At 38.7% G+C, this 19801-nt stretch overlaps 2 protein-coding genes across 9 annotated transcripts; both read left to right on the top strand.

Annotated features, from left to right (window-relative positions):
- The first annotated feature begins 1132 nt into the window (after positions 1-1132).
- LOC121613651 lies at positions 1133-11952 on the top strand. Of its 6 annotated transcripts, none has more exons than XM_041947215.1 (20): positions 1138-1875; positions 1957-2037; positions 3285-3458; positions 3775-3801; positions 4026-4307; positions 4538-4837; positions 5257-5568; positions 6237-6296; positions 6384-6434; positions 6564-6626; positions 6728-6787; positions 7085-7156; positions 7560-7661; positions 8101-8119; positions 8321-8340; positions 8432-8472; positions 8626-8692; positions 8784-8824; positions 8926-11613; positions 11840-11952. In XM_041947215.1, the coding sequence occupies exons 3-19, from the start codon at positions 3425-3427 to the stop codon at positions 9016-9018; spliced, it is 1644 nt and encodes a 547-aa protein (XP_041803149.1). In that variant the 5' UTR covers positions 1138-1875; positions 1957-2037; positions 3285-3424; the 3' UTR covers positions 9019-11613; positions 11840-11952. The 6 variants fall into 6 exon arrangements, with proteins under 6 accessions (XP_041803158.1, XP_041803149.1, XP_041803167.1 ...); XM_041947206.1 differs by having other exon boundaries at positions 1152-1875; positions 5254-5568; positions 7088-7156; XM_041947187.1 differs by having other exon boundaries at positions 1152-1875; positions 5254-5568.
- On the top strand, positions 10232-19448 carry LOC121613678. Of its 3 annotated transcripts, XM_041947247.1 has the most exons (12): positions 10232-10250; positions 11941-12121; positions 12399-12650; positions 13021-13335; positions 14470-14529; positions 14631-14672; positions 14937-15023; positions 17631-17717; positions 17961-17979; positions 18621-18661; positions 18759-18775; positions 18875-19448. In XM_041947247.1, the coding sequence occupies exons 1-12, from the start codon at positions 10236-10238 to the stop codon at positions 18917-18919; spliced, it is 1161 nt and encodes a 386-aa protein (XP_041803181.1). In that variant the 5' UTR covers positions 10232-10235; the 3' UTR covers positions 18920-19448. The 3 variants fall into 3 exon arrangements, with proteins under 3 accessions (XP_041803181.1, XP_041803189.1, XP_041803197.1); XM_041947255.1 differs by lacking the exon at positions 10232-10250 and having other exon boundaries at positions 11992-12121; positions 12455-12650; XM_041947263.1 differs by lacking the exon at positions 10232-10250 and having other exon boundaries at positions 12002-12121; positions 12509-12650.
- Positions 19449-19801: the final 353 nt, after the last annotated feature.

Below are 19801 nucleotides of genomic sequence, written 5' to 3'. Positions count from 1 at the left end.
ATACACAGTGGTGCAAAACCATCCATCCAATTTTGGAGGTCAAGCTGTAAAAAGTACTAAAATAGTGGATTAAAATAATCAGGCATGAGGCGCACACACCCAGCCTCTCAGGACCTGACAGATGGTTTTCTATTATAAAAGCACCTGCTTAGAAAGTCTCTATATTGGTGTGTGTGTCGACGCAATAGTGACCTCAGTGTTCATGTGTGGTCAGCCATATAATCTGTTCAACTTCCTGTGGATAAAACGTGCACCGTGCAGCCTTGCATGGCCAACCCAACGTGTTGAAAGCAGGCTATAAATTCAGCAGGCCCTGCAGCATGCATGGAGGACAAGGACCAACCCTGTAAACTTACTGTCATTTCATTAATAGACCTACAGTCTGTGGGGAGCCCAATAAGATGAGGTAAGTCTTTCTTCTATTGACTGGCCTTTTTGACCTTCAAGGAAAGTTTAATCAATAAATGTTAAAAAAAAGGGTTAATAAACTCTAAATAACTGATAAATATTTAATTATGTGAAAAGGAGTTACACTGGAACTCAGTTTCAACAGCTTTAATCAATTAAATATTTACGTGTGCAACACTGCTAACTTGACTAACTGACTTTGAATAAACATGGATAAGAGCCACACTGGTATGTAATCAATGGATCACCATGGCAACAGTTAGTATGGTTTTTAGTCCCACTCATCAATGTGAATGCAACATTCTCCAAAAACCTTCTGCTGACTGTCAGACTTCGACTGACACCTGCAGTACATGAGTCGTATAACACTTTCAAACTTCTTCTTCAAAGAAGATGTAATATTAATATAATGCTATATTATAGTGATTTTTCCTTCACAGCAAAGTAAGTATGTTCAGGGACTATTCTCCATGTCACCAGTTCTGCCCAGTTTTGGCAGAAAAAGCTGCTCTGAAATGACAAAATAACTCCATTCTGTCGTCTCTCTGAACCATGCAGCTCACTCTCTGCTATATCAGATCTAAATATAACAGAAGTACTGTGGGTTTACAGATAATATCACATTCTGAATGTGTTCCTGTGGCCTGTCTAATATTGTAAATAACCTCTGACACCCACTGTGGTTTTTCTGAGAACAGGTTCCGTTGAATGAGACTGTCAGACAGCTCTTTAGTGGGCTTGTAGACAGTCTTATTATACAGCATTCAGCACCATCATGGCTGGATACCAGTTTTAAATCCCTTATCTTATAGATTCTTTAGTTCTAATACTGGTCCACAGTCACTTGCAACCATTAAATTAATATGAAATATTGGAACATCTTCTTGTTATTATAGATAATATAAGTATATTTTTATCAGAATGATGTGGCATGTTTGAATCATTCTGCATTTTGCTAACGTTATTGCATTTATTTCTCTTGTTAACACATTGTTTTGTTTGATATGTTTCATGGTCAGACTCGTTTTATCACTGCATGAGAAACCTGTTATAGTCTGCTCTTAATCTGACTATTTTTGCACATAGTTTGGTTGGGCAATATGTTTTTCCTCTACATTAAATCACAACTTCCCATTAGGAGTATAATCATCATATGCAATTATTAATTCTATTTTTACTTTTAAATTAACAAAATAACAGACAGAATCCACAGGTGATCACATAAAAACAGTCACACTGAACTGTTGGACCAATCACTTCACTTGCTCGCTGCCTGGATGCCCTAATAACAACACTGCATTTAACCATCTGGAAGAAAAGAGCCTCAGCAAACAAACAGGGGCTGTGCAGGTGCACTGTCCAAACAGATGATTTGCTGAGACATCTTCATTTTGTTCCACAAAACGCTGCCAGCTGTGATTACAGCTCAGGAAGTGCCTTCTCATAGTGATTGATACAGCTTGAGTGGTAAGTCAGAGAAGACATGACAACACATTCACTGAAATTGGTCAATCATAGAAAACAAACAAACTTAATGTGTGTCCGCAGAGTTGCCTGCAGAGGACAAGTTCATTACAGTCTCAGAAATTGCCAACGGACCTCCTGCAGCACCAGTGTCAGGTAACAACTGTAAGTATCTCAATGATCCAGACTCCACACAAACTACTGACACACTTTTTGTTGTTGTCTCTTTATGCTCCACTTCTGACTCCTGTCTGAAAATTATAACTATATATCAAAATCTAATGGACCCATTAAATTTGCAAAGCATTTGCATGATCTCCAGATGATGACCATTTGATTTTAAGCAACCTGCTTTGCTTATGGCCCCACTGCTGCCAAAAGAACAAGAACAGATGTTGGTAGTTTTAGGACTGTTAAAGTTTTCCAATGTACAGTTGCAGATTTGGGGCTTTGCTCTACGGCAATCTTCTGGCACATTAAAGTCATAAACTGCAGCATTCAGAATTCAGAGATGGATGGATTCTGATTGGCTGGCAGGTGTGGATAAACTTTTAGTAACCAACTGTATAACCAGACACCTATGACACAGTTACTTGTACTAAACCGTGGGGAAATATAGCAATGGTGAGGTTAATCTTTCTGTAACCATCAACCGACCGAAAAGTAGTTTCTCAGTAAGCACCAAGCAAATTCATGTTTGATTGTTCCTGAAACTTTTAAAACAAAGTTAGCTTAGCTGAAAACAAAGATGGCGTTACGGAGGGACAGAGGCAGCGTTACATAATGTTATCTCTGCTGGACTAACATTTTCAATAATACAGATGCAGCGCTCTTCTCGAGCCTATTGTTGAGACTGACAGCATTCAGTCAATTTCTCTTTCTTTCCTGCTTTCAAAACTTATCAGGACTGTAAAACTCCAAGCCAAGAGGATGATATGTAGTGTATGCAGTAATGCATTATATGAAAATACAGAAGCATTTCAAAAATACTCATTAATTGTATAACAAAACCAAAACCAAAATGTATTAACAGCTGGAGGAGAAAAAAGACAGCTTAAATTGTCCCTCTCCTTGAGGATCCAGGTGACAGGTGGACTGAGATCAGTTCTGTGTTTCAGTTTTAATTTCCCCCGGGCAGTGTAAAGGGGTCCATGGAAAACATGGGTACTGACTTTGCTTAATTTTCAACTAGAGGGATTTCAGTGTTGAAAAATGGAAGAATTGCATGTTTGCTTCGAGCAGATAATGAATTATGCTAAATGTGTGTTTGCAAATGTGAGCAGCTACTGAACAAATGATGAACAAACTCTCTCATTTTGCCATCACTGTGGAAGATTTGCTCTGCACACATTATATTTGTTCTAAGAGCGTCACAACAAGTGGAAAAACAGAGTGTGTGTTTCCGTGGCCAGCTTGTGCGATTAACTTCTGAAGCTTGCTGTGGTTTTCCTGCAAGCAAGTTCCGCATAATGACACTTAAGCATGTCAGCGTCTGTGTGGTCGGACACACAAGTATCCTCCAGACTGAACAGTGTCAGTTCTCAGCTTCATCATGGCTGGACGCCTGCTGTTTGTCATCCTCATGTGTGAGTTCAACCTCTTATAGATCCTTTCATTATTAATGTAGGCTATGTTTTATCTTTTTCATGGTCGGTGATTTTATGTTATTTGTGTTGTTATTTCCTGTTTTGTTGCTCAGTGTTGTTTCTTTGTAAACTTATTGAGAATTAAAAACTAATCACCTCATTTTGACCAATAACGTTTATCTTGATCTTGATCTCGACTCCCACCACCGATGGACAGAATTAAACATGGGGGGGAGTTTTAATCTTTCTACATGTTGTTGAAGGCAGAGATATTATTACTTCTGTTTACTTTGTCAACACATTGTATTTCCAACAGATTCCTTTCACATGATTCAAACACAAGGTCAGTCTCTGTTCTGTTATCTTTCATGTTCAGCTCTGCTGTTATCACACTGTTGGAAGTTTGTTTTTATTATCTATTAATCATCTGACTTTTTTCACACAGTATGGTTGTGCAGTATATTTTTCTTTACTTCCTTACTTACACAGTTTCTCATTAGGTATGTCATTATATAAATGCATCGATTTAGTATCAGATATAACATATATGTACCTCTACATTTTCAGCTCTTCCTCCACCTAAACTGACAGTGTATCCACCGGTGATCACAGAGACAGACTCCGTCACACTGAACTGTCAGACTCCATCGTCTGTTTCTGTGTCTCAGTGTTATTTCCACATTGTGAGAGAAGGACCTGCCAAAAGCTTCTCCTGTCAGCAGACACTGACAGGAACTGATCTGCTGAAGATAACGCATCAGAGATCACCTGCTGAGGTTAAACTGACATGTTTTTACCTTTCAACATCTTCATCACCAGAGAGTAACACGTCCTCCATCATCATTCAAAGTGAGTGAGCACTACTGCTGAGGACTAATATTAGGATATCGTTCTACAGTGTGACAATGAAGGAAGTGGCTATTAACATAAGGGTTGAGTCCGCAGAGGAAATGCTGGACGATTTAGAATGGCAGAAAATCAGATTTAGTCAATTTAGCAATACATCAATGTATCATCAGAATCATTTTAGATAAATGCAATTTTCAGTTGTTTAATACAACATGTGCTTACATTTTCAGCTCTTCCTCCACCTACACTGACAGTGTATCCACCGGTGATCACAGAGACAGACTCCGTCACACTGAACTGTCAGACTCCATCGTCTGTTTCTGTGTCTCAGTGTTATTTCTACACTGTAAATGGAGGAAATGTCGGAGGCTTCTCTTGTAGAGAGCAGACACTGAGAGGAACTGAGCTGCTGTTGATGACAAGTCAGAGTTCACCTGCTGAGGTTAAAGTGAAATGTTATTACACTGTAAAGATTGGAGACTTAAATCCTCCATCTCCACACAGTGACACGTCCTCCATCATCATACACAGTGAGTGACTGCTTTTCTCAGTCTTTCATATGTTATCATATAGTTTTAGTAAAAGATAACTCAGTGACGTGGTGTCATATTTCAGTTGTTTTTTTAAAAAAGGGGAAAACAGTGATTCGACAGCTCGAGTATTTTTACATTTTTGTTTTTTCTTAATTACTTTTTGTTGTCAGACCCCACTTTATAAATGTTTTTTATTACAGTCTAACTCACAGTCACCTGAGATGACGCAGAGAATAATCACTATTGATCATTAAGTAGAAAGTTATTTGTAAAGATGTGATGATTGAGGTGTGACACTCCGACTGCTGTGAATGTGAGCACTGTTTCAAATTGTTGCTATGTTCCTAAAATGTAAAATGTGCTTGAGAGCAGAACAGTGCTTTTTATTTAATGACTTTACATTCATCTTTTAGCAGGTGGAAAACCACAGATGAGTGTTCAGCATTTTCCCGGTGACCACGTTCTCTTCACTTGCTCTCTGCCTGGATCTGCTAATCATGATACGAGATGTAACCTGTACTTTGGAGAAACAAATGATCCAGTCGTAACAACAACTGTCTGGAAGCAAAGAAGCTCAACCAATCAGTGGTTCTGCCAGTTTACTGTCACCATTGATCATTTGCTGAATCGAATACGTCTGGTTAAACAAAGAAAAGCCAGCTGTGATTACAGTTTGGGAAGTGAACCCAAGGCTTTGTCTCCTCATAGTGATGGATACAGCTTGACTGGTAAGACATGAACACACATGCTGCAGTGACTTTATGTGATACAACACAGCATTTCCATTGAAATTAATGAATGTCATCCAAGTGAATTGCCAGTGAATGTGTAAATTCAGATAAGCTCTGTCTTTAATTGTATGCAATAGCAGCATCTAAAGGAGGCATCTGCGTTAGACCGCCTCAAAGACTTGTAGGCAATGCAAGGCAAGAAAAAACATAGTGATAAGATTGTCATGCCTGATAAACTGCAAACGTTACCAGAGGGCTTTTAATCATTTTGTTTCTGTAACACAGCGACATGCTACACATTGTGCAGACACATATATATATGTGTATATATACATATTTATATATATATATGTGTGTGTGTGTATATATACAACATATATATATATGTGTGTGTGTGTGTGTGTATGTTTATATATATATATGTCTGTGGACCCTGAAAGTCTTTACAATGTTTCATGTCAATCCACCAAATATTCCAACCAAAGTGGTGGACCGACTGACCCATGTTGCTGTCCCCAGAGTCACACTGCGTGGCTAAAGGCATGGCTTGTAGTTTTGAGTAAAGTTTTGTGCTTCAGGGATTGTATGAACAGGAGAAACAGCACAAATGTTATTTTATCTGCACACACCTAAAATTGACGGGCACAAATCTTTTTTTAATGTAGATATTGTGGAAAACGAGTCGAGCGCAGCCCCCACACGATCAGTAGCTCCTATGAGCACAGGTAGGACATGCTCTGCATCTAAATGGTTATTCAGAACATCATCACATATCACCTGTATCAAAGTTTTTTTTTGTCTGCATTCACCAGATTTGACACCTGGCGTTTCCACTTTTCTAACTCATGTGGAATCAGCTTCAGGTAGCAAACATTATAGATATATTAAGTGTGACATTAGGTAATCACAAATTCTATGTTTTTCTATTGCTGCTTGCTCAGGTGATTCGCTCATGAAACTGACAGGTCCTCATCCATCTTCTTTCATTGTAGATATTGTGGAAGAAGAGTCACGCATGACTCAGACTATGCAGACATTTACTACACCTACCACAGGTAGGACGTGTTATACATTTGAACAGAAATCCAGAACATTTTCTCAAACCGCTTATTGTATTTGCTGTTTTGAAAGTTTTGAAAGAGTTTTTGTTCACCAGGTCTGACAGTTAGCAGGCATCATGCTTCCACTCCTGCAGCTGCTGCAAAACAAACATCAGGTGACAGCATTACAATACTATATGTTAGTTTTATTAGTAGTTCCCTAGCTCCAGTGAAACCAGCATCAGGTGAAACCACTTTTTCAGTTTCTCAATGATTCACACTGGCCTTTTCTTCTTTTTAGGCACTTCATGAAATTTTTTTCTTTTTTTTAATTTATTCAGTATTTTCACAGTCAAAACTTCAAAATCTGGCTTCAGGGGACAATATAACAGAGGAGATTCTTAACATTACATGGAAAATACCACGATGCATTGCTGTGTATGTTTTTATTGTTTCTGACTATTTATGTACAGTAGATCAGACACTTGATGGGCCTGCCACTAAAGCCACTGTGTTCCCTGTAACCCCACTAAGCAAAAAATCAGGTGAGCAAAAAGCACACACTGCTTGTTATAACTGTCAAAAATAAGATGCATTTCATTTGAGTTTTTTCAGCAAGTTGCTTTGAGCTATGCAAACATATAATTTTTGCAAAATGTGAACAAAAACAAGACTCAGTATCAATTTCAATGTTAAAAATTGTTACCACCTCATCTGAAACATAGTTTATGTTTATAATCACGTATATTATGATGCTTAACACTTCCTTAACCTGAATGATGATTCATTATGGTCACAACTTTGTTTACTTTACTAAATTTGCCTCAGTTACAAAGCAATACGTCTTTTTTTTATATTTGGTGTCCCATGCGCTTCAGTAGGTGCCCACAGTCTTCCTGCTTTTGTGTTAGAAGTGAAACTGGCGCTTGTGTGTGGCCTCCAAAACAGGAACATCGATATTGAAGTTGGTGTTAGCTGCAACTGGTTTTGGAGTAGCTGTGGGTGTTATCTTGCTGGGACTGGGACTCCTCTGCAACAAAAGAAGAACTGGTGAGGACTCAATTCATGTGTCCACTAAAGCAAGAATGTATTTTTACTCCCTGCTGTGTGAGAGTGCTCTCAAACAATCTGAGCAGAGGGTTAGGCTGAGAGAGCTAATGCCTCTTATTAAACACAAACATGAACATGCATCTTAGGTAAATCGACCATATGGAACACCACATAAGGGGGAGGTTTTGGTGGTAACAGGAGTTGCAGCACCACACGGCTTTGGTATGATCAAATCATCAGAGTGATAATGATGAGTGTTAGTTTGTAATATCTGTTCTGTTACTAAGTTATTATTATTGTCACACAGCCACGAAAGAGTCAATAATTGAATTAAATGAAGCGTATCAAGAAACAGCTGATGTCAGTCAGCCAACACAAGCACAACTTCTGCACTGTGCTTCTGTCTCTCTTGCCTCACTCCTTCTTTTTGATTTTTCAGACAGATTTTCTTTGAAGAGGTAAGAAATACTGTTGGCTAATTATTTTCTATTACTATTATTCAAGTAGCTGCCCTGTGCAGCTTGACCTCTTATTCATGTTTGTGGCCAGAAATACATCCCTCCGGATGCTGTGTTTGTTGTCCTACAGTGCATTCTGCTTTCTTGTGTATTAAGGGCACACTATTTATTGAAACTTTATTTTCCTTCATTTCTGTATAGGACACAAGCCAATATCAAAGGTAATGAGCACATTCAATAATGTAACAGTATGTATTGCATTTTTCTTTTGCTCTTCTAGTGTATTGAGGTGTGTTTTATCCTCTGTTGCAGATGACTATGTGTACATGAGAAATCTTGACCATGGAAGTTTGGTAATTAAAAAACAGACAAACATTTTTCTCTGTCGGACACAACAATGACACAAACGACTAGCAAGGTTCCTCAAGGTGAATTTACAATGTGTAAAGTTCTTCTCATTCATGAATTCCTCTCACTTCCTGTCCCATCTTACCTTTTATCTTAAGTTACCTGCAGGTAATGATGCAACCTACAGTGTGGCCACCTCAGTACCCGGTGCTGACCGTCCTGCTGGTGAGCTGCTCTTTCCTTTAGACAGACGGTGCAATAAAATACCAAGCTTGACTGGAACTATCATCTTAGTCTGGTTCTCTCTTCCTTGCAGGTTCTGAGAAGCTGAACAGGCAAGAGCCTCAAAATGAGGATGTAAGTTAGACATGGGAAGCAATGTTGAAAGTGTTTGTTATGTAGGTTTACAGATTCTACACATTTGCAGTACATTTACAGTTGGCTTCTTTCTTTTATAGTCCGCCATATACCATGTGTACTCCACCATCTCTGAGGAGCCACCACCATCAGTCCTGAAAGACATGGTGTACAGTACTCTACAGGCATACTGAAATGCAACTGAAACTACAATGACAAGCAGAAACCTAAAGAGCTGTTTTTAATCCATGTGGATTTTTCAAACTTGACTTTCACAATGTACTTGCACTTGCCACAAGACTGTGTCCTGGGCACCCTCCTGTTTTTGTTTTATATTAATGACATGACACAAGTTATTCGCTCCAATATGCAGACAATTTAGCTATTCTGAATGAAACCGGAGATATTAGCTAAAGGTGGAGTGAGTCATTTTGGAGAAAGACTGTTGAAGTCGCCACCTCTCCTTCTTCACAATGTGATTAAATGTTAGCAGGCCAGAACTACCCTCTGGCTTTACATCATGACCCCTCTCCTTCTCCTTCCCCTTGTCCTGTGCACAACGCCACCTGAACGCCACCTGTTGCCGACTGACTGGAATAGTGTTGCCTGGCTTCAAGCTACTTTGTTTGATTGTGTTGCAACAGAATCATCCTACATTTAAACAATGGCTTTTGGATAGTACCTAAAAGAATTTGGATGCTGCAATGGTTTTAATTCTACGACATTTGCATCTTGAACTAATTCATCCAACAGTAACTGTACTCTTTGTTGGATGTTTAAACAAACCAAAAAGAAACAACTATACTGAACACATCTACAAACTGTTAATTGCCAATGCAAATGTTCATACTCAATGTCTCTGCAAAATGTACTGAAGTATTGAAGTTGTTTTTTCTAAAGTATTTGTTCCTGGCAACCAAAGCCTGATTTATGTTTTCACGGTTATGTCGAGGCAACTCCAAGCACATGGTTACCGTAAGGGAAAGATTGGGATTTTGATTATATATTTAAGAAGGTCATGCGCCAGAAACAGCAACAGACATCGTTTGAAAGTGGCTGTACCCCAGGACAGGAATCAAGACCAAGAAAACAAACTCACATTTCCTGATCTCTGATCAGTGCCAATGCTGCTTTCAGGCATGTGGTGAAAAACTGATTGAAAAAGAAACCAAAAGGCAGAACTTGGCATTTGAATGTCATTCCTCCATAAGCAAAGCACAGAAACTGTCTGTGTTTTAGCAGAATTGATTGTTTTAGCATCCTTTGACTCCGCTGTGGTGAAACTGTGCCCTGGTTGAACGGACTCCATTACCTCTTGTAAAGTCAGTGTCCTGAACTTTCTCAACACTATGCCGTGATCATGTGAACATCGTCATTTATGTTACAACACCACCCTCTGCTGTGGGAAGGGATGTTTCATGAACAAGTGAGTGCTCCAGGTCTGAATGTGGCTTGTGAGCAAGCTGCTCCTGTCGAACAGTTAATTGGCTCGCAAGGGTCCTGCAAGAGTCGAGTTAAGTGAGGTGAAGTGCAAATAGAAATGACTGTGCGTGGCCTTCGGTAGCCTGCTGGGACACAGTCTTACTGGCCTTGACAGGAGTTTTTAAGAGAGGTTCTTCAGGAAGGTGTCATGAGGATGCAGTCTTCATAATGTTGTAAAGTGCACTGACCTAAAAGGAACAAAATCTAACTCATAAATACAAAACATATGAAATTGATATTTAAAATGGAAATCTAGATATTGCATCCTATATCTAAAAAACATTTTACATTTTAGTAGGAGATAAGATGAGATAAGATGAGATAAGATAAGATAAGATAAGATAAGATAAAATAACATCAACTTTATTAATCCCCAGCTGGGGAAATTTGTCATTACAAGCAGCATCAATAAAAATCAATACGCATCAATAAAAATAGCAAATAGCAAAGGCAATAGAAAATAAAAAATACACAATACAAAATAAGAGTTTGTATATAATAAAAATGGCAGCTCTGTTGGTTGGCCTTCATACCGCAGTTTAAACTGAGTCCAACTGTCTAATCTAATGTGTGGATTATGTTGTTATGAATGATATGTTCCTTACTCCTTAATACTTACTGTATTTAAGTATTTTATCTTAAGTCTAACTTAAGCTGTTTGGCTTCAATGTTATCTTTAGTTAGTTAAAAAAAAACTACAAACAATTCAAAATGTAATATATGTAATATATGAAATCTGAATTATTTAAGGTTGGGTTTTTGCTTTATGTGGTGTAAATACACCACTAGTCCTGCCACAAGTAAGACAAACAATGACAAAATTTAAATGATTGAAAGTTTTCTGAGCCAGTTGTAAAATAGTGATCTAAAAATACAGGACCACATGTACTGTGGCTTTATAAACGTGTTGCTGTGGCCTGTCTGTCAGTTTAATTGTCTTCTGATGCTTGCTGTGGTTTTCCTGAGAACACGTTCTGCAGAATGACGCCTCAGTGTGTCAGAGTCCACGTAGTCTCACACACTCTTGGACATTCACATTATTCAGCTTCATCATGGCTGGACAGCTGCTGTTAGTCGTCCTCATGTGTAAGTTGAGCCTCTTGTCACTTTCTTTCATTAGAAATGTAGGCAGTTACAGTGCAGGTACATTGTTAGCTCATCATGTATTTTATCATCATGTTTTTAAATGCACTTTTCTATCAGAGTCGTACAGCATTAATTGAACTTAACTGTTTACTTCTTCATTTGTTTCTCTTGTTCACACATTTTTTCTCCAACAGATTCCCTTTCTGAGATTAAAACACAAGGTCAGTCTGAGAGTTTAATATTAATTGTCACAGCCTATGCTGTTGTTACGAAATGGACAATTTAGTCTAGTCCGCAGTTAATTTGACAATTTTTACACATAGTTTGGCTGTACAGTACTTCTACTCCATTGTCTTTACTGCATATTAAGTCACAGTTGCTTGGTAGGAATTCTATCTTAATGTAGTTTTGAGCAGGTGATATAACATGTTATCTCTAAATTTTCAGCTCTTCTTCCACCTAAACTGACAGTGAATCCATCGATGATCACAGAGACAGACTCCGTCACACTGAACTGTCAGACTCCATCATCTGTTTCTGTGTCTCAGTGTTATTTCCGCATCGTGAGAGAAGGACCTGCCAAAAGCTTCTCCTGTCAGCAGACACTGACAGGAACTGATCTGCTGAAGATGACGCATCAGAGATCACCTGCTGAGGTTAAAGTGACATGTTTTTACCTTTCAACATCTTCATCACCAGAGAGTAACACATCCTCCATCATCATTCGAAGTGAGTGAGCACTACTGCTGAGGACTAATATTAGGATAACTTTTATACAGTGTGACAATCAAGGAAGTGGCTGTTAACACGAGGGTTGAGTCTGCAGAGGAAGTGTTGGATGATTTAGAATGGCCTTCAGATTTAGTCAATTTAAAAAAGTAATAGCAATTCATCCACCTTATAAATGTATCATCAGAATCATTTTAGATAAATGCAATTTTCAGTTGTTTAATCCAACATGTGCTTAAACACAAGCAACTGACAGTGAATCCATCGATGATCACAGAGACAGACTCAGTCACACTGAACTGTCAGACTCCATCGTCTGTTTCTGTGTCTCAGTGTTATTTCTACACTGTAAATGGAGGAAATGTCAGAGGCTTCTCTTGTCAGCAGACACTGACAGGAACATATCTGCTGAAGATGACAAGTCAGAGTTCACCTGCTGAGGTTAAAGTGAAATGTTATTACACTGTAAAGCTTGGAGAGTTCAATCCTCCATCTCCACACAGTGACACGTCCTCCATCATCATACACAGTGAGTGACTGCTTTTCTCAGTCTTTCACATGTTATCATTTAGTTGTAGTAAAAGATAACTCAGTGACGTGGTGTCATATTTCAGTAGTTTTTAAAAAGGGGAAAAATGATGATTCAACAACTTCCCATTGAGCATTTTTACAGTTTTGTTCTTTTTAAATTATTTAATAACTCACAGTCACCTGAGATGACACACAGAATTATCATTATGAATCATTAAGTAGAAAGTTAGTTGTAAAGATGTGATGATTGAGGTGTGACAGTCGGACTGCTGTGAATGTGAGCACTGTTTGAAATTGTTGCTACATTAAAATGTGCTTGAGAGCAGGATGAGTGCTTTTTATTAAATGACATTACATTCATCTTTTAGCAGGTGGAAAACCACAGATGAGTGTTCAGCATTTTCATGGTGACCACGTCCTCTTCACTTGCTATCTGCCTGGATCTGCTAATCATGATACGAGATGTAACCTGTACTTTGGAGAAACAAATGATCCAGTTGTAACAACAACTGTCTGGAAGCAAAGAAGCTCAACCAATCAGTGGTTCTGCCAGTTTACTGTCACAATTGATCATTTGCTGAATCGAATACGTCTGGTTAAACAAAGAAAAGCCAGCTGTGATTACAGTTTGGGAAGTGAACCCAAGGCTTTGTCTCCTCATAGTGATGGATACAGCTTGACTGGTAAGACATGAACACACATGCTGCAGTGTAAGCTTTATTTTTACACTGCAGATGTTTTGAGAATACATGTTGAACGTTAACCAGAACAGTGAACAGTAATGAAAAAAACTTATGGTTATTCTGTGTTCTCTGTTTTTTAGTTTTGTGAAAATAGCTGCTTGTCATGATCTTTGCTTGCACGCCTGTTTTTTGTTTCTCCTTTTGTGTTGTCATAGTCTGTTTTTGTCACATCCTGTTTTATTTTGAAGGTTCATGTTATGTTTCTTTTTTTAACTATACTTCCTGCCTTTATATTTGTCTGATTTGTTTCACCTGTGTGTCATTAGTTGTCCTCCCTTGTGTCTTTGTCAGGTTGTCTAAAATTCCTTCCCATGTCATGTTACTAGTGAGTGGTTTTTCCTGGTGTTGTGTCTGTTCATGTCCATGCCTCGTTTCATGTAAGTGGTCTTCTAGTGTTGTCTGTGTTACCTTCCCATGCCACGTATCTTGTGAGTGTTTTTCTTGGTGTTTTTTTTGTTCTGTGTTTCCACGTAAGTGTTATCTAGTCTTGTCTTTGTCCCCATGCCATGCCTTGAATCATGTGTTTGTCCAGTGTCTTTTAGTGTTGTCTGTATTTGTTAGCCATGCCATGACCCATGTAAGTGTATTCTAGTATTGTTGTTCCCGTGCCATGCCAAGTACCTTGTGCTTGTCCAGCGTTTACTAGTGTTGTCTATGTTCGTTTACCAAGCCATGCTCCATGTAAGTGTCCTTTAGTATTGTCTTAGTCTTGAGCCTAGATACAATCCTAGTAAGTGTTTTCTAGTGTTGTCTTTGTCCATGAGCCACGCCACGTTCTTTGTAAGTGTTTGTTCAGTGTTCCCCTGTGTTGTCTTCGTTCTTCTGTCTTGTGCCCATCTACCCTTGTGAGTGTTTTTCATAGTTCCCTGAGTTTTGGATTTTAGTTTCCTTTAGTTAAATTTGTTAAATTGAACCAGCGCCCCCTCATGTCTGCATTTGGGTTTAATCCTTGTTCCTGTGAAACCCCACTTCCTGACACTTCTGAAGTAATTGCAGAAATAATCAAGCTGTAGTTAAAAGCATAAATGTTTTATTTTTACACACATGAAAAAGATGCATCTTCTTTTATTGTAGATATTTTGGAAATCGAATCAGGTGCGACCCAGAGAACGCCGACATTTACTGTGACCACAGGTACGACATGCTGCACATCTAATGGACTATTCACAAAATCGACACATCATTTCATAAATTCATTATTTTAAGAGTTTATTTATACTTTTTTTGATTAGCAGAGCTGACTTCCACTACTGCAGTTCATGTGGAAACTACATCAGGTAACAAAGTCACTGATATTAAAAGTTAATCATAAACTGAAAATGTTTTATATTGAATATTTTGAAAAGCACTTTAGTTTCTTCAGCAGGTCAGACTGGTGGTACATCACATGACACTGGTAGTTCTGCCTCTATTTTCCTGATAGCAGTGAAACCAGCAACAGACAGTGATATAATTACTCAAGTTTTCAATGATTCTCTTTGACTTTTCAGAAAATGTTGAAATATTTGACATTTTTATTATGAATGTTTTTATGTCTTCAGTTACTGGTCTAACTCTTACGGCTGCAGGTAGTTTGACCTCTGCTGACACAACTCTTATCAGTCCAGCATCTGAGGATGAAATAACAGGTAGACCTCATTTTAAATTAGTGTATCAAAATGCTAAAATGCTTTGCTGGGAATGTTTCTAAATGACTGTGCACTAAATCTTACTGTTTAAAGGGTTGGTACTAAAGTAAGTTTGTTCCTTGTAGCCTTACTTCAGGTGATTAATAGGTTAATATGAAAAATACATGTAAGTAACATGTTGCAAAATGCAGATAATATAAGGGATTCAAGGCATATCATAAGATGACAAAAAACAAATATTATGTACATACACCCACACACACACTGTATATATATTTGAACTTTGACAGAAAGATTTGACAGACTGACATTTCATACTTGATGCATAAAAGTGATTCATAGATTTTGTATCATGTACCTAAATACACAGCTGACTTTTGTTCAGAAATACCAAAATAAATATAACTTCAGAATTGTTTTATTCACAAAATATATTTTTGAACAGCAGGGTGTGCCATAAAAATAGTTAAGAGAAGATAAGAGAGATAAAACTTTATTTATCCAATGCCGGGGAAATTTGGGCATTACAGCAGCATATAATGGCAGTGGGAAGAAAGATAGCAACAGAGATAGAGAATTTAAAACAAAAGCTGACTATGTACATATTATACAAGCAAATGAAAATTTTGGCTATATAAAAAACATTTATAAAAAATATGTATTGCCCCAATAACTGTGGAAAAAAACAATGTATGCTGCCTTCAGATTAATAATAATAAATAGTGTTAATACGGAGCCCCTAAAGTGTCATGAAGAAAAAAAAAACTATATTGTGCGCACGAGATACTAAAACGTGCGCTCGATTTAATGCACTTGTTCATTTATACAGACAGGTAGCAACAACAATAGACAGCAGGCTCCGTTCACGACTGAATCTGATTTTAATATTTACCGTATTTTCCGCACTATAAGGCGCACCGAAAAGCCTTTAATTTTCTGAAAAAACCCACAGTGCGCCTTATAATACGATGCGCCTTTTATATGGATCAATATTGGTTAATTATGCCTATCGTAGTCAGGGGGTGTGGCCGAAGTAACAGTGGTGTTCCACTCTCTGCGTGCCGTCATCCTTTAACTGGCGCGTGCAGTCAGCTGTCTGTATAATAAAATGACTATTACACTGAACAATGAAAAAATATGGATATTTTGACTTCGTGAGCACCATATAGTTTTTTTTTCTTCATGACACTTTAGGGGCTCCGTATATTAATACTGTTGCACAGAAGATTAAAATATACAAAACAGTAAAAAATATGTAATATTGCACAAAATGTAAAGGAAATGTGTAATATTGCACAAAAACTAAGGAAATGTGAGTGTATGTTGGCATAAATGACGAGAAAAAAAACCAACAGATTGTCAAACAATCAACACAGTCTTATGTGAAGTGATGCTGGAGTTGAATAATCAGACAGCTGTTGGAATGAAGGACCTGCGGTAGCGTTTCTTCTTACACACTGGATGCAGCAGTCTGTTAGTAAAGGAGCTGCTAAGGGCCCCCACTGTGTCATGCAGAGGGTGAGAGGGGTTGTCCATGATTGATGTCAGCTTGGCTAACATCCTCCTCTCACCTACATCCTCAGTGGTGTCCAGAGGGCAGTCCAGGACAGAGCCAGCTCTCCTGACCAGTTTATTGAGTCTTTTTCTGTCCCTCTCAGAACTTCCTCAGCCCCAGCAGACCACTGCGTAAAAGACTGCAGATGCAACCACAGAGTCATAGAAAGTCCTCAGTAATACATACTACATACTCCAAAGGAACTCAGTCTTCTCAGAAGATGGAGAGGACTTTGGCCCTTTCTATACAGGGCATCATTGTTCGTAGACCAGTCCAATTTATTGTTGAGGTGGACACCAAGGTATTTGTACTCCTCCACGATCTCAATGTCAAATCCCTGAATGCACACCGATGTAGTATGTGGTGCTTTCCTGCCAAAATGTCTATCACCATCTTCTTGGTCTTGTCGGCATTGATGTGCAGGTGATTTAGTCCACACTGGTCGACGAAGTTAGTGATGACTTCCCTGTACTCTAAATTGTTCCCCTGCGATACACATCCAACGATGGCTGTATCGTCAGAGAACTTCTGGAGGTGGAAAGCACTGGAGAAGTCAAAAAACACGATCCTCACTGTGTTACCAGTGCTCTCCAGGTGGGAAAGAGAGCGATGGAGCAGGTAGATGATAGCGTCTTCCACACCAATGCCTGGTCAATATGCAAACTGTAGGGGGTCCAGCTCGCTGCTCACCAGGTGACAAAGATGGAAGGATGAAGTATAATCCTCTCCAGTGTCTTCATCAGGTGAGAAGTTAAGGCCACAGGCCTGAAGTGGCTGGGCTCCCTGGGATGCAGTCTTTGGCACTGGAACCACGCAGGAAGTTTTCCAGAGGGCAGGAACTCTCTCCAGGCTGAGGCTCATATAGATGATGACATGAACATGAAAGACATAATGTAGAGCAGTTTTTCTTGTGATCACACATTTCCTCTGGCACCACCCTCATGATAAGCGTGTAGTTTTTGCTCTAATCCTATGATCAGGTCCCGCAGCAGGACTCAAGGTTTTTAGTCATTGAGACACTTGTTGATGGTAACGGCCTTCTCTTAATGCAGAGAAGATGGTATCGATGATCGGAGCAGGTGTGACTGTGGGTGTCGTGTTTCTTGTATTGGCACTTCTCTTTGCTCAAAGCAGGACTGGTAAGAATTAAAATACATTAACATCAACAGTTTGTTTGAGTGTTTGTGTTTATAAAACGCAGCTGCACCAAACACATATTTCCCATGACTTCACTTTTTTTATTTAAAGGTAGCTGACATTAGTTTCCTGTAGAAAGCATAAAATACTAACTGCTGCATCCAGTATCTCTGTTTTATGATGGAGTTTTGAAGCGTCCTGATATCAATAATCACTGGATTATTATTACTTTTCCCATTTTCTAGAAACATGTGTGTCCAAGAGGTAAGAAATCTTATTTGTCAAATATCATATCATAGCTTGAGTGAGTACCAGTTATATATCGTCTCTTCCATCATTTCTATACATAGTTTCAGACATTCACTCTGGAAGCTGCACAGGAGAACACAGTCCTATTCTGACTGGCTCTGAACTTGCAGATTAAATGCTTTGCTCGAGGCCACGTGGGCACTTGGCAATAAGATTCTGTGAGCGATGTTTCACAAACTTGGAGCAGCAGTGATAATTCTGCTGAGAAAAAAAGAACAGCTCCAGCACATTTAAAAGAAATTTAATTCAATTATAGCAAAAAGACTTCAGAGATCGCTGTAAACATTCATCCCAACAGATCCTCATTTAGTCAACAAAGTGATAAAACTTGAGTAGAAAGCATAAGAAGGAGGAGGTTGGGGTGCTGGAGCAAGCTGCAGCAACAAATAGTTGTTGACATGAGTGAATCAGCAGAGTATTAGTGGCAACCGTCAGGTCCCAAAACCTCCATCTCACATTGTCCCAGCAGAACCTGAGATTCACACTTCTCAGGCACAACATTCAGAGATATTTGGAAGTGTGTATTCTGCTCTTTGTTCTTCTATATTGATGACACCCTTCTTCCCAATACCCGTTTTTCTACTTTTTATCCATAGTTTCTTTACATCAAATCCAAACTTCACTGGCAAATCAAAAGGTATGTTGCTCATTGAGTGCAATTTACACATTGATGTGTCATTTACATTTTTTTTTTTGTTAAAATGTATGATGTTATATTTCTGCCTCTGTTTTAGATGACAGGAACTATATGGTGAGTGTCAACAGTGAGAGTGAGGTGACATAAAAACTCCTGCTGGATAATCTGCTCTCACTCTCCCCTCCCTCTGTCATTTCATTAAATAATCTGCAGGTTGATTATGATGAAACCTACAGTACCGTCACCTATGAATGGTGAGCTGCTCTCCTCTTCCTGAGTTTAGTGTAAGGATCTTACACAGGCTGATTCACCACTTGGTGGTGCAAGTTCTGCTAAAATGCTTCAAAGTCAGCAGCATTTGATTTGATTACAGGTGCAATCATGAAAATGTGTGAATTCTCTGACAATAAAGGTGTTTCTGTGACATGTGAGGAAAATTAAACATGTGCAACTGTACCATCTTGATGAATACAGAATGCTGGCAAACAATGTCACTGAGGGAAGTCGAGTCATGTATGTTTCTTTCTGTTCATAGAGTGACAACAGCAGCACCGCAGAGGATGCAGCTACATCAGCCCTCAGAGACAAAGTGTTCAGCGCTCCAAAGTCAATTTGAAACACAAACATCGTTTTTCTTGCATCTTTATCGCTTTGCTTTCTTATGTTCAAGTTGTTTATAGTTGCCTGTTTTGGACTGCCTTTCCAGGATTTGACCTTTGCTTGCCTCATCATTCTGTGAGACCTTTGTGCTTTTGGATTGTTGCATGAATAAATTACTTGAACTGCACCAGCTCCAACTTTGTAGTCTGCATTTGGGTCCTTGCCCTTGGAATTCTTGTTTCTATGTGCACAAGTGTAACATTTTCAGGAAATATTTGACGCAGCTGCATATTTATCACTTGAGCAGTGTTTACATATCGAGAAGACAATAAAACAACCACACGAGACCTGCAAGACCTACATACAGAAACTGCAAGTAAACCACACGTGTGGGAGACTACCACTCCACTGAGACATAGAAAATCCCTCTGCTTGTGTCTATCAAGCTTTTTGATCAAAATATTAAATGAGAGGAGATGTTGTAGAATTGTTCTCTTAACTGCTGCTTCATTTGGTTTTGGCTTAAATGTAAACTCGAAA

The sequence above is a fragment of the Chelmon rostratus genome, chromosome 2 (genome assembly GCF_017976325.1).
Source record: "Chelmon rostratus isolate fCheRos1 chromosome 2, fCheRos1.pri, whole genome shotgun sequence".
Classification (NCBI taxonomy): Eukaryota; Metazoa; Chordata; class Actinopteri; order Chaetodontiformes; family Chaetodontidae; genus Chelmon; species Chelmon rostratus.
Note: the sequence above shows the minus strand (reverse complement) of the source record. Positions and strands in the feature narration are given on the sequence as shown.

Excerpts from the sequence above, each read along its gene's own strand:
- LOC121613651 (XM_041947187.1), top strand. The coding sequence starts at position 3,425 with ATGGCTGGACGCCTGCTGTTTGTCATCCTCATGT. Across the intron at positions 4,308-4,537 it reads GTCCTCCATCATCATTCAAA|CTCTTCCTCCACCTACACTG; the intron begins GTGAGTGAGCAC and ends TTACATTTTCAG. Across the intron at positions 4,838-5,253 it reads GTCCTCCATCATCATACACA|CAGGTGGAAAACCACAGATG; the intron begins GTGAGTGACTGC and ends TTCATCTTTTAG.
- LOC121613678 (XM_041947247.1), top strand. Across the intron at positions 12,122-12,398 it reads ATCCTCCATCATCATTCGAA|AGACAGACTCAGTCACACTG; the intron begins GTGAGTGAGCAC and ends CGATGATCACAG. Across the intron at positions 15,024-17,630 it reads ATCTGAGGATGAAATAACAG|AGAAGATGGTATCGATGATC; the intron begins GTAGACCTCATT and ends CTCTTAATGCAG.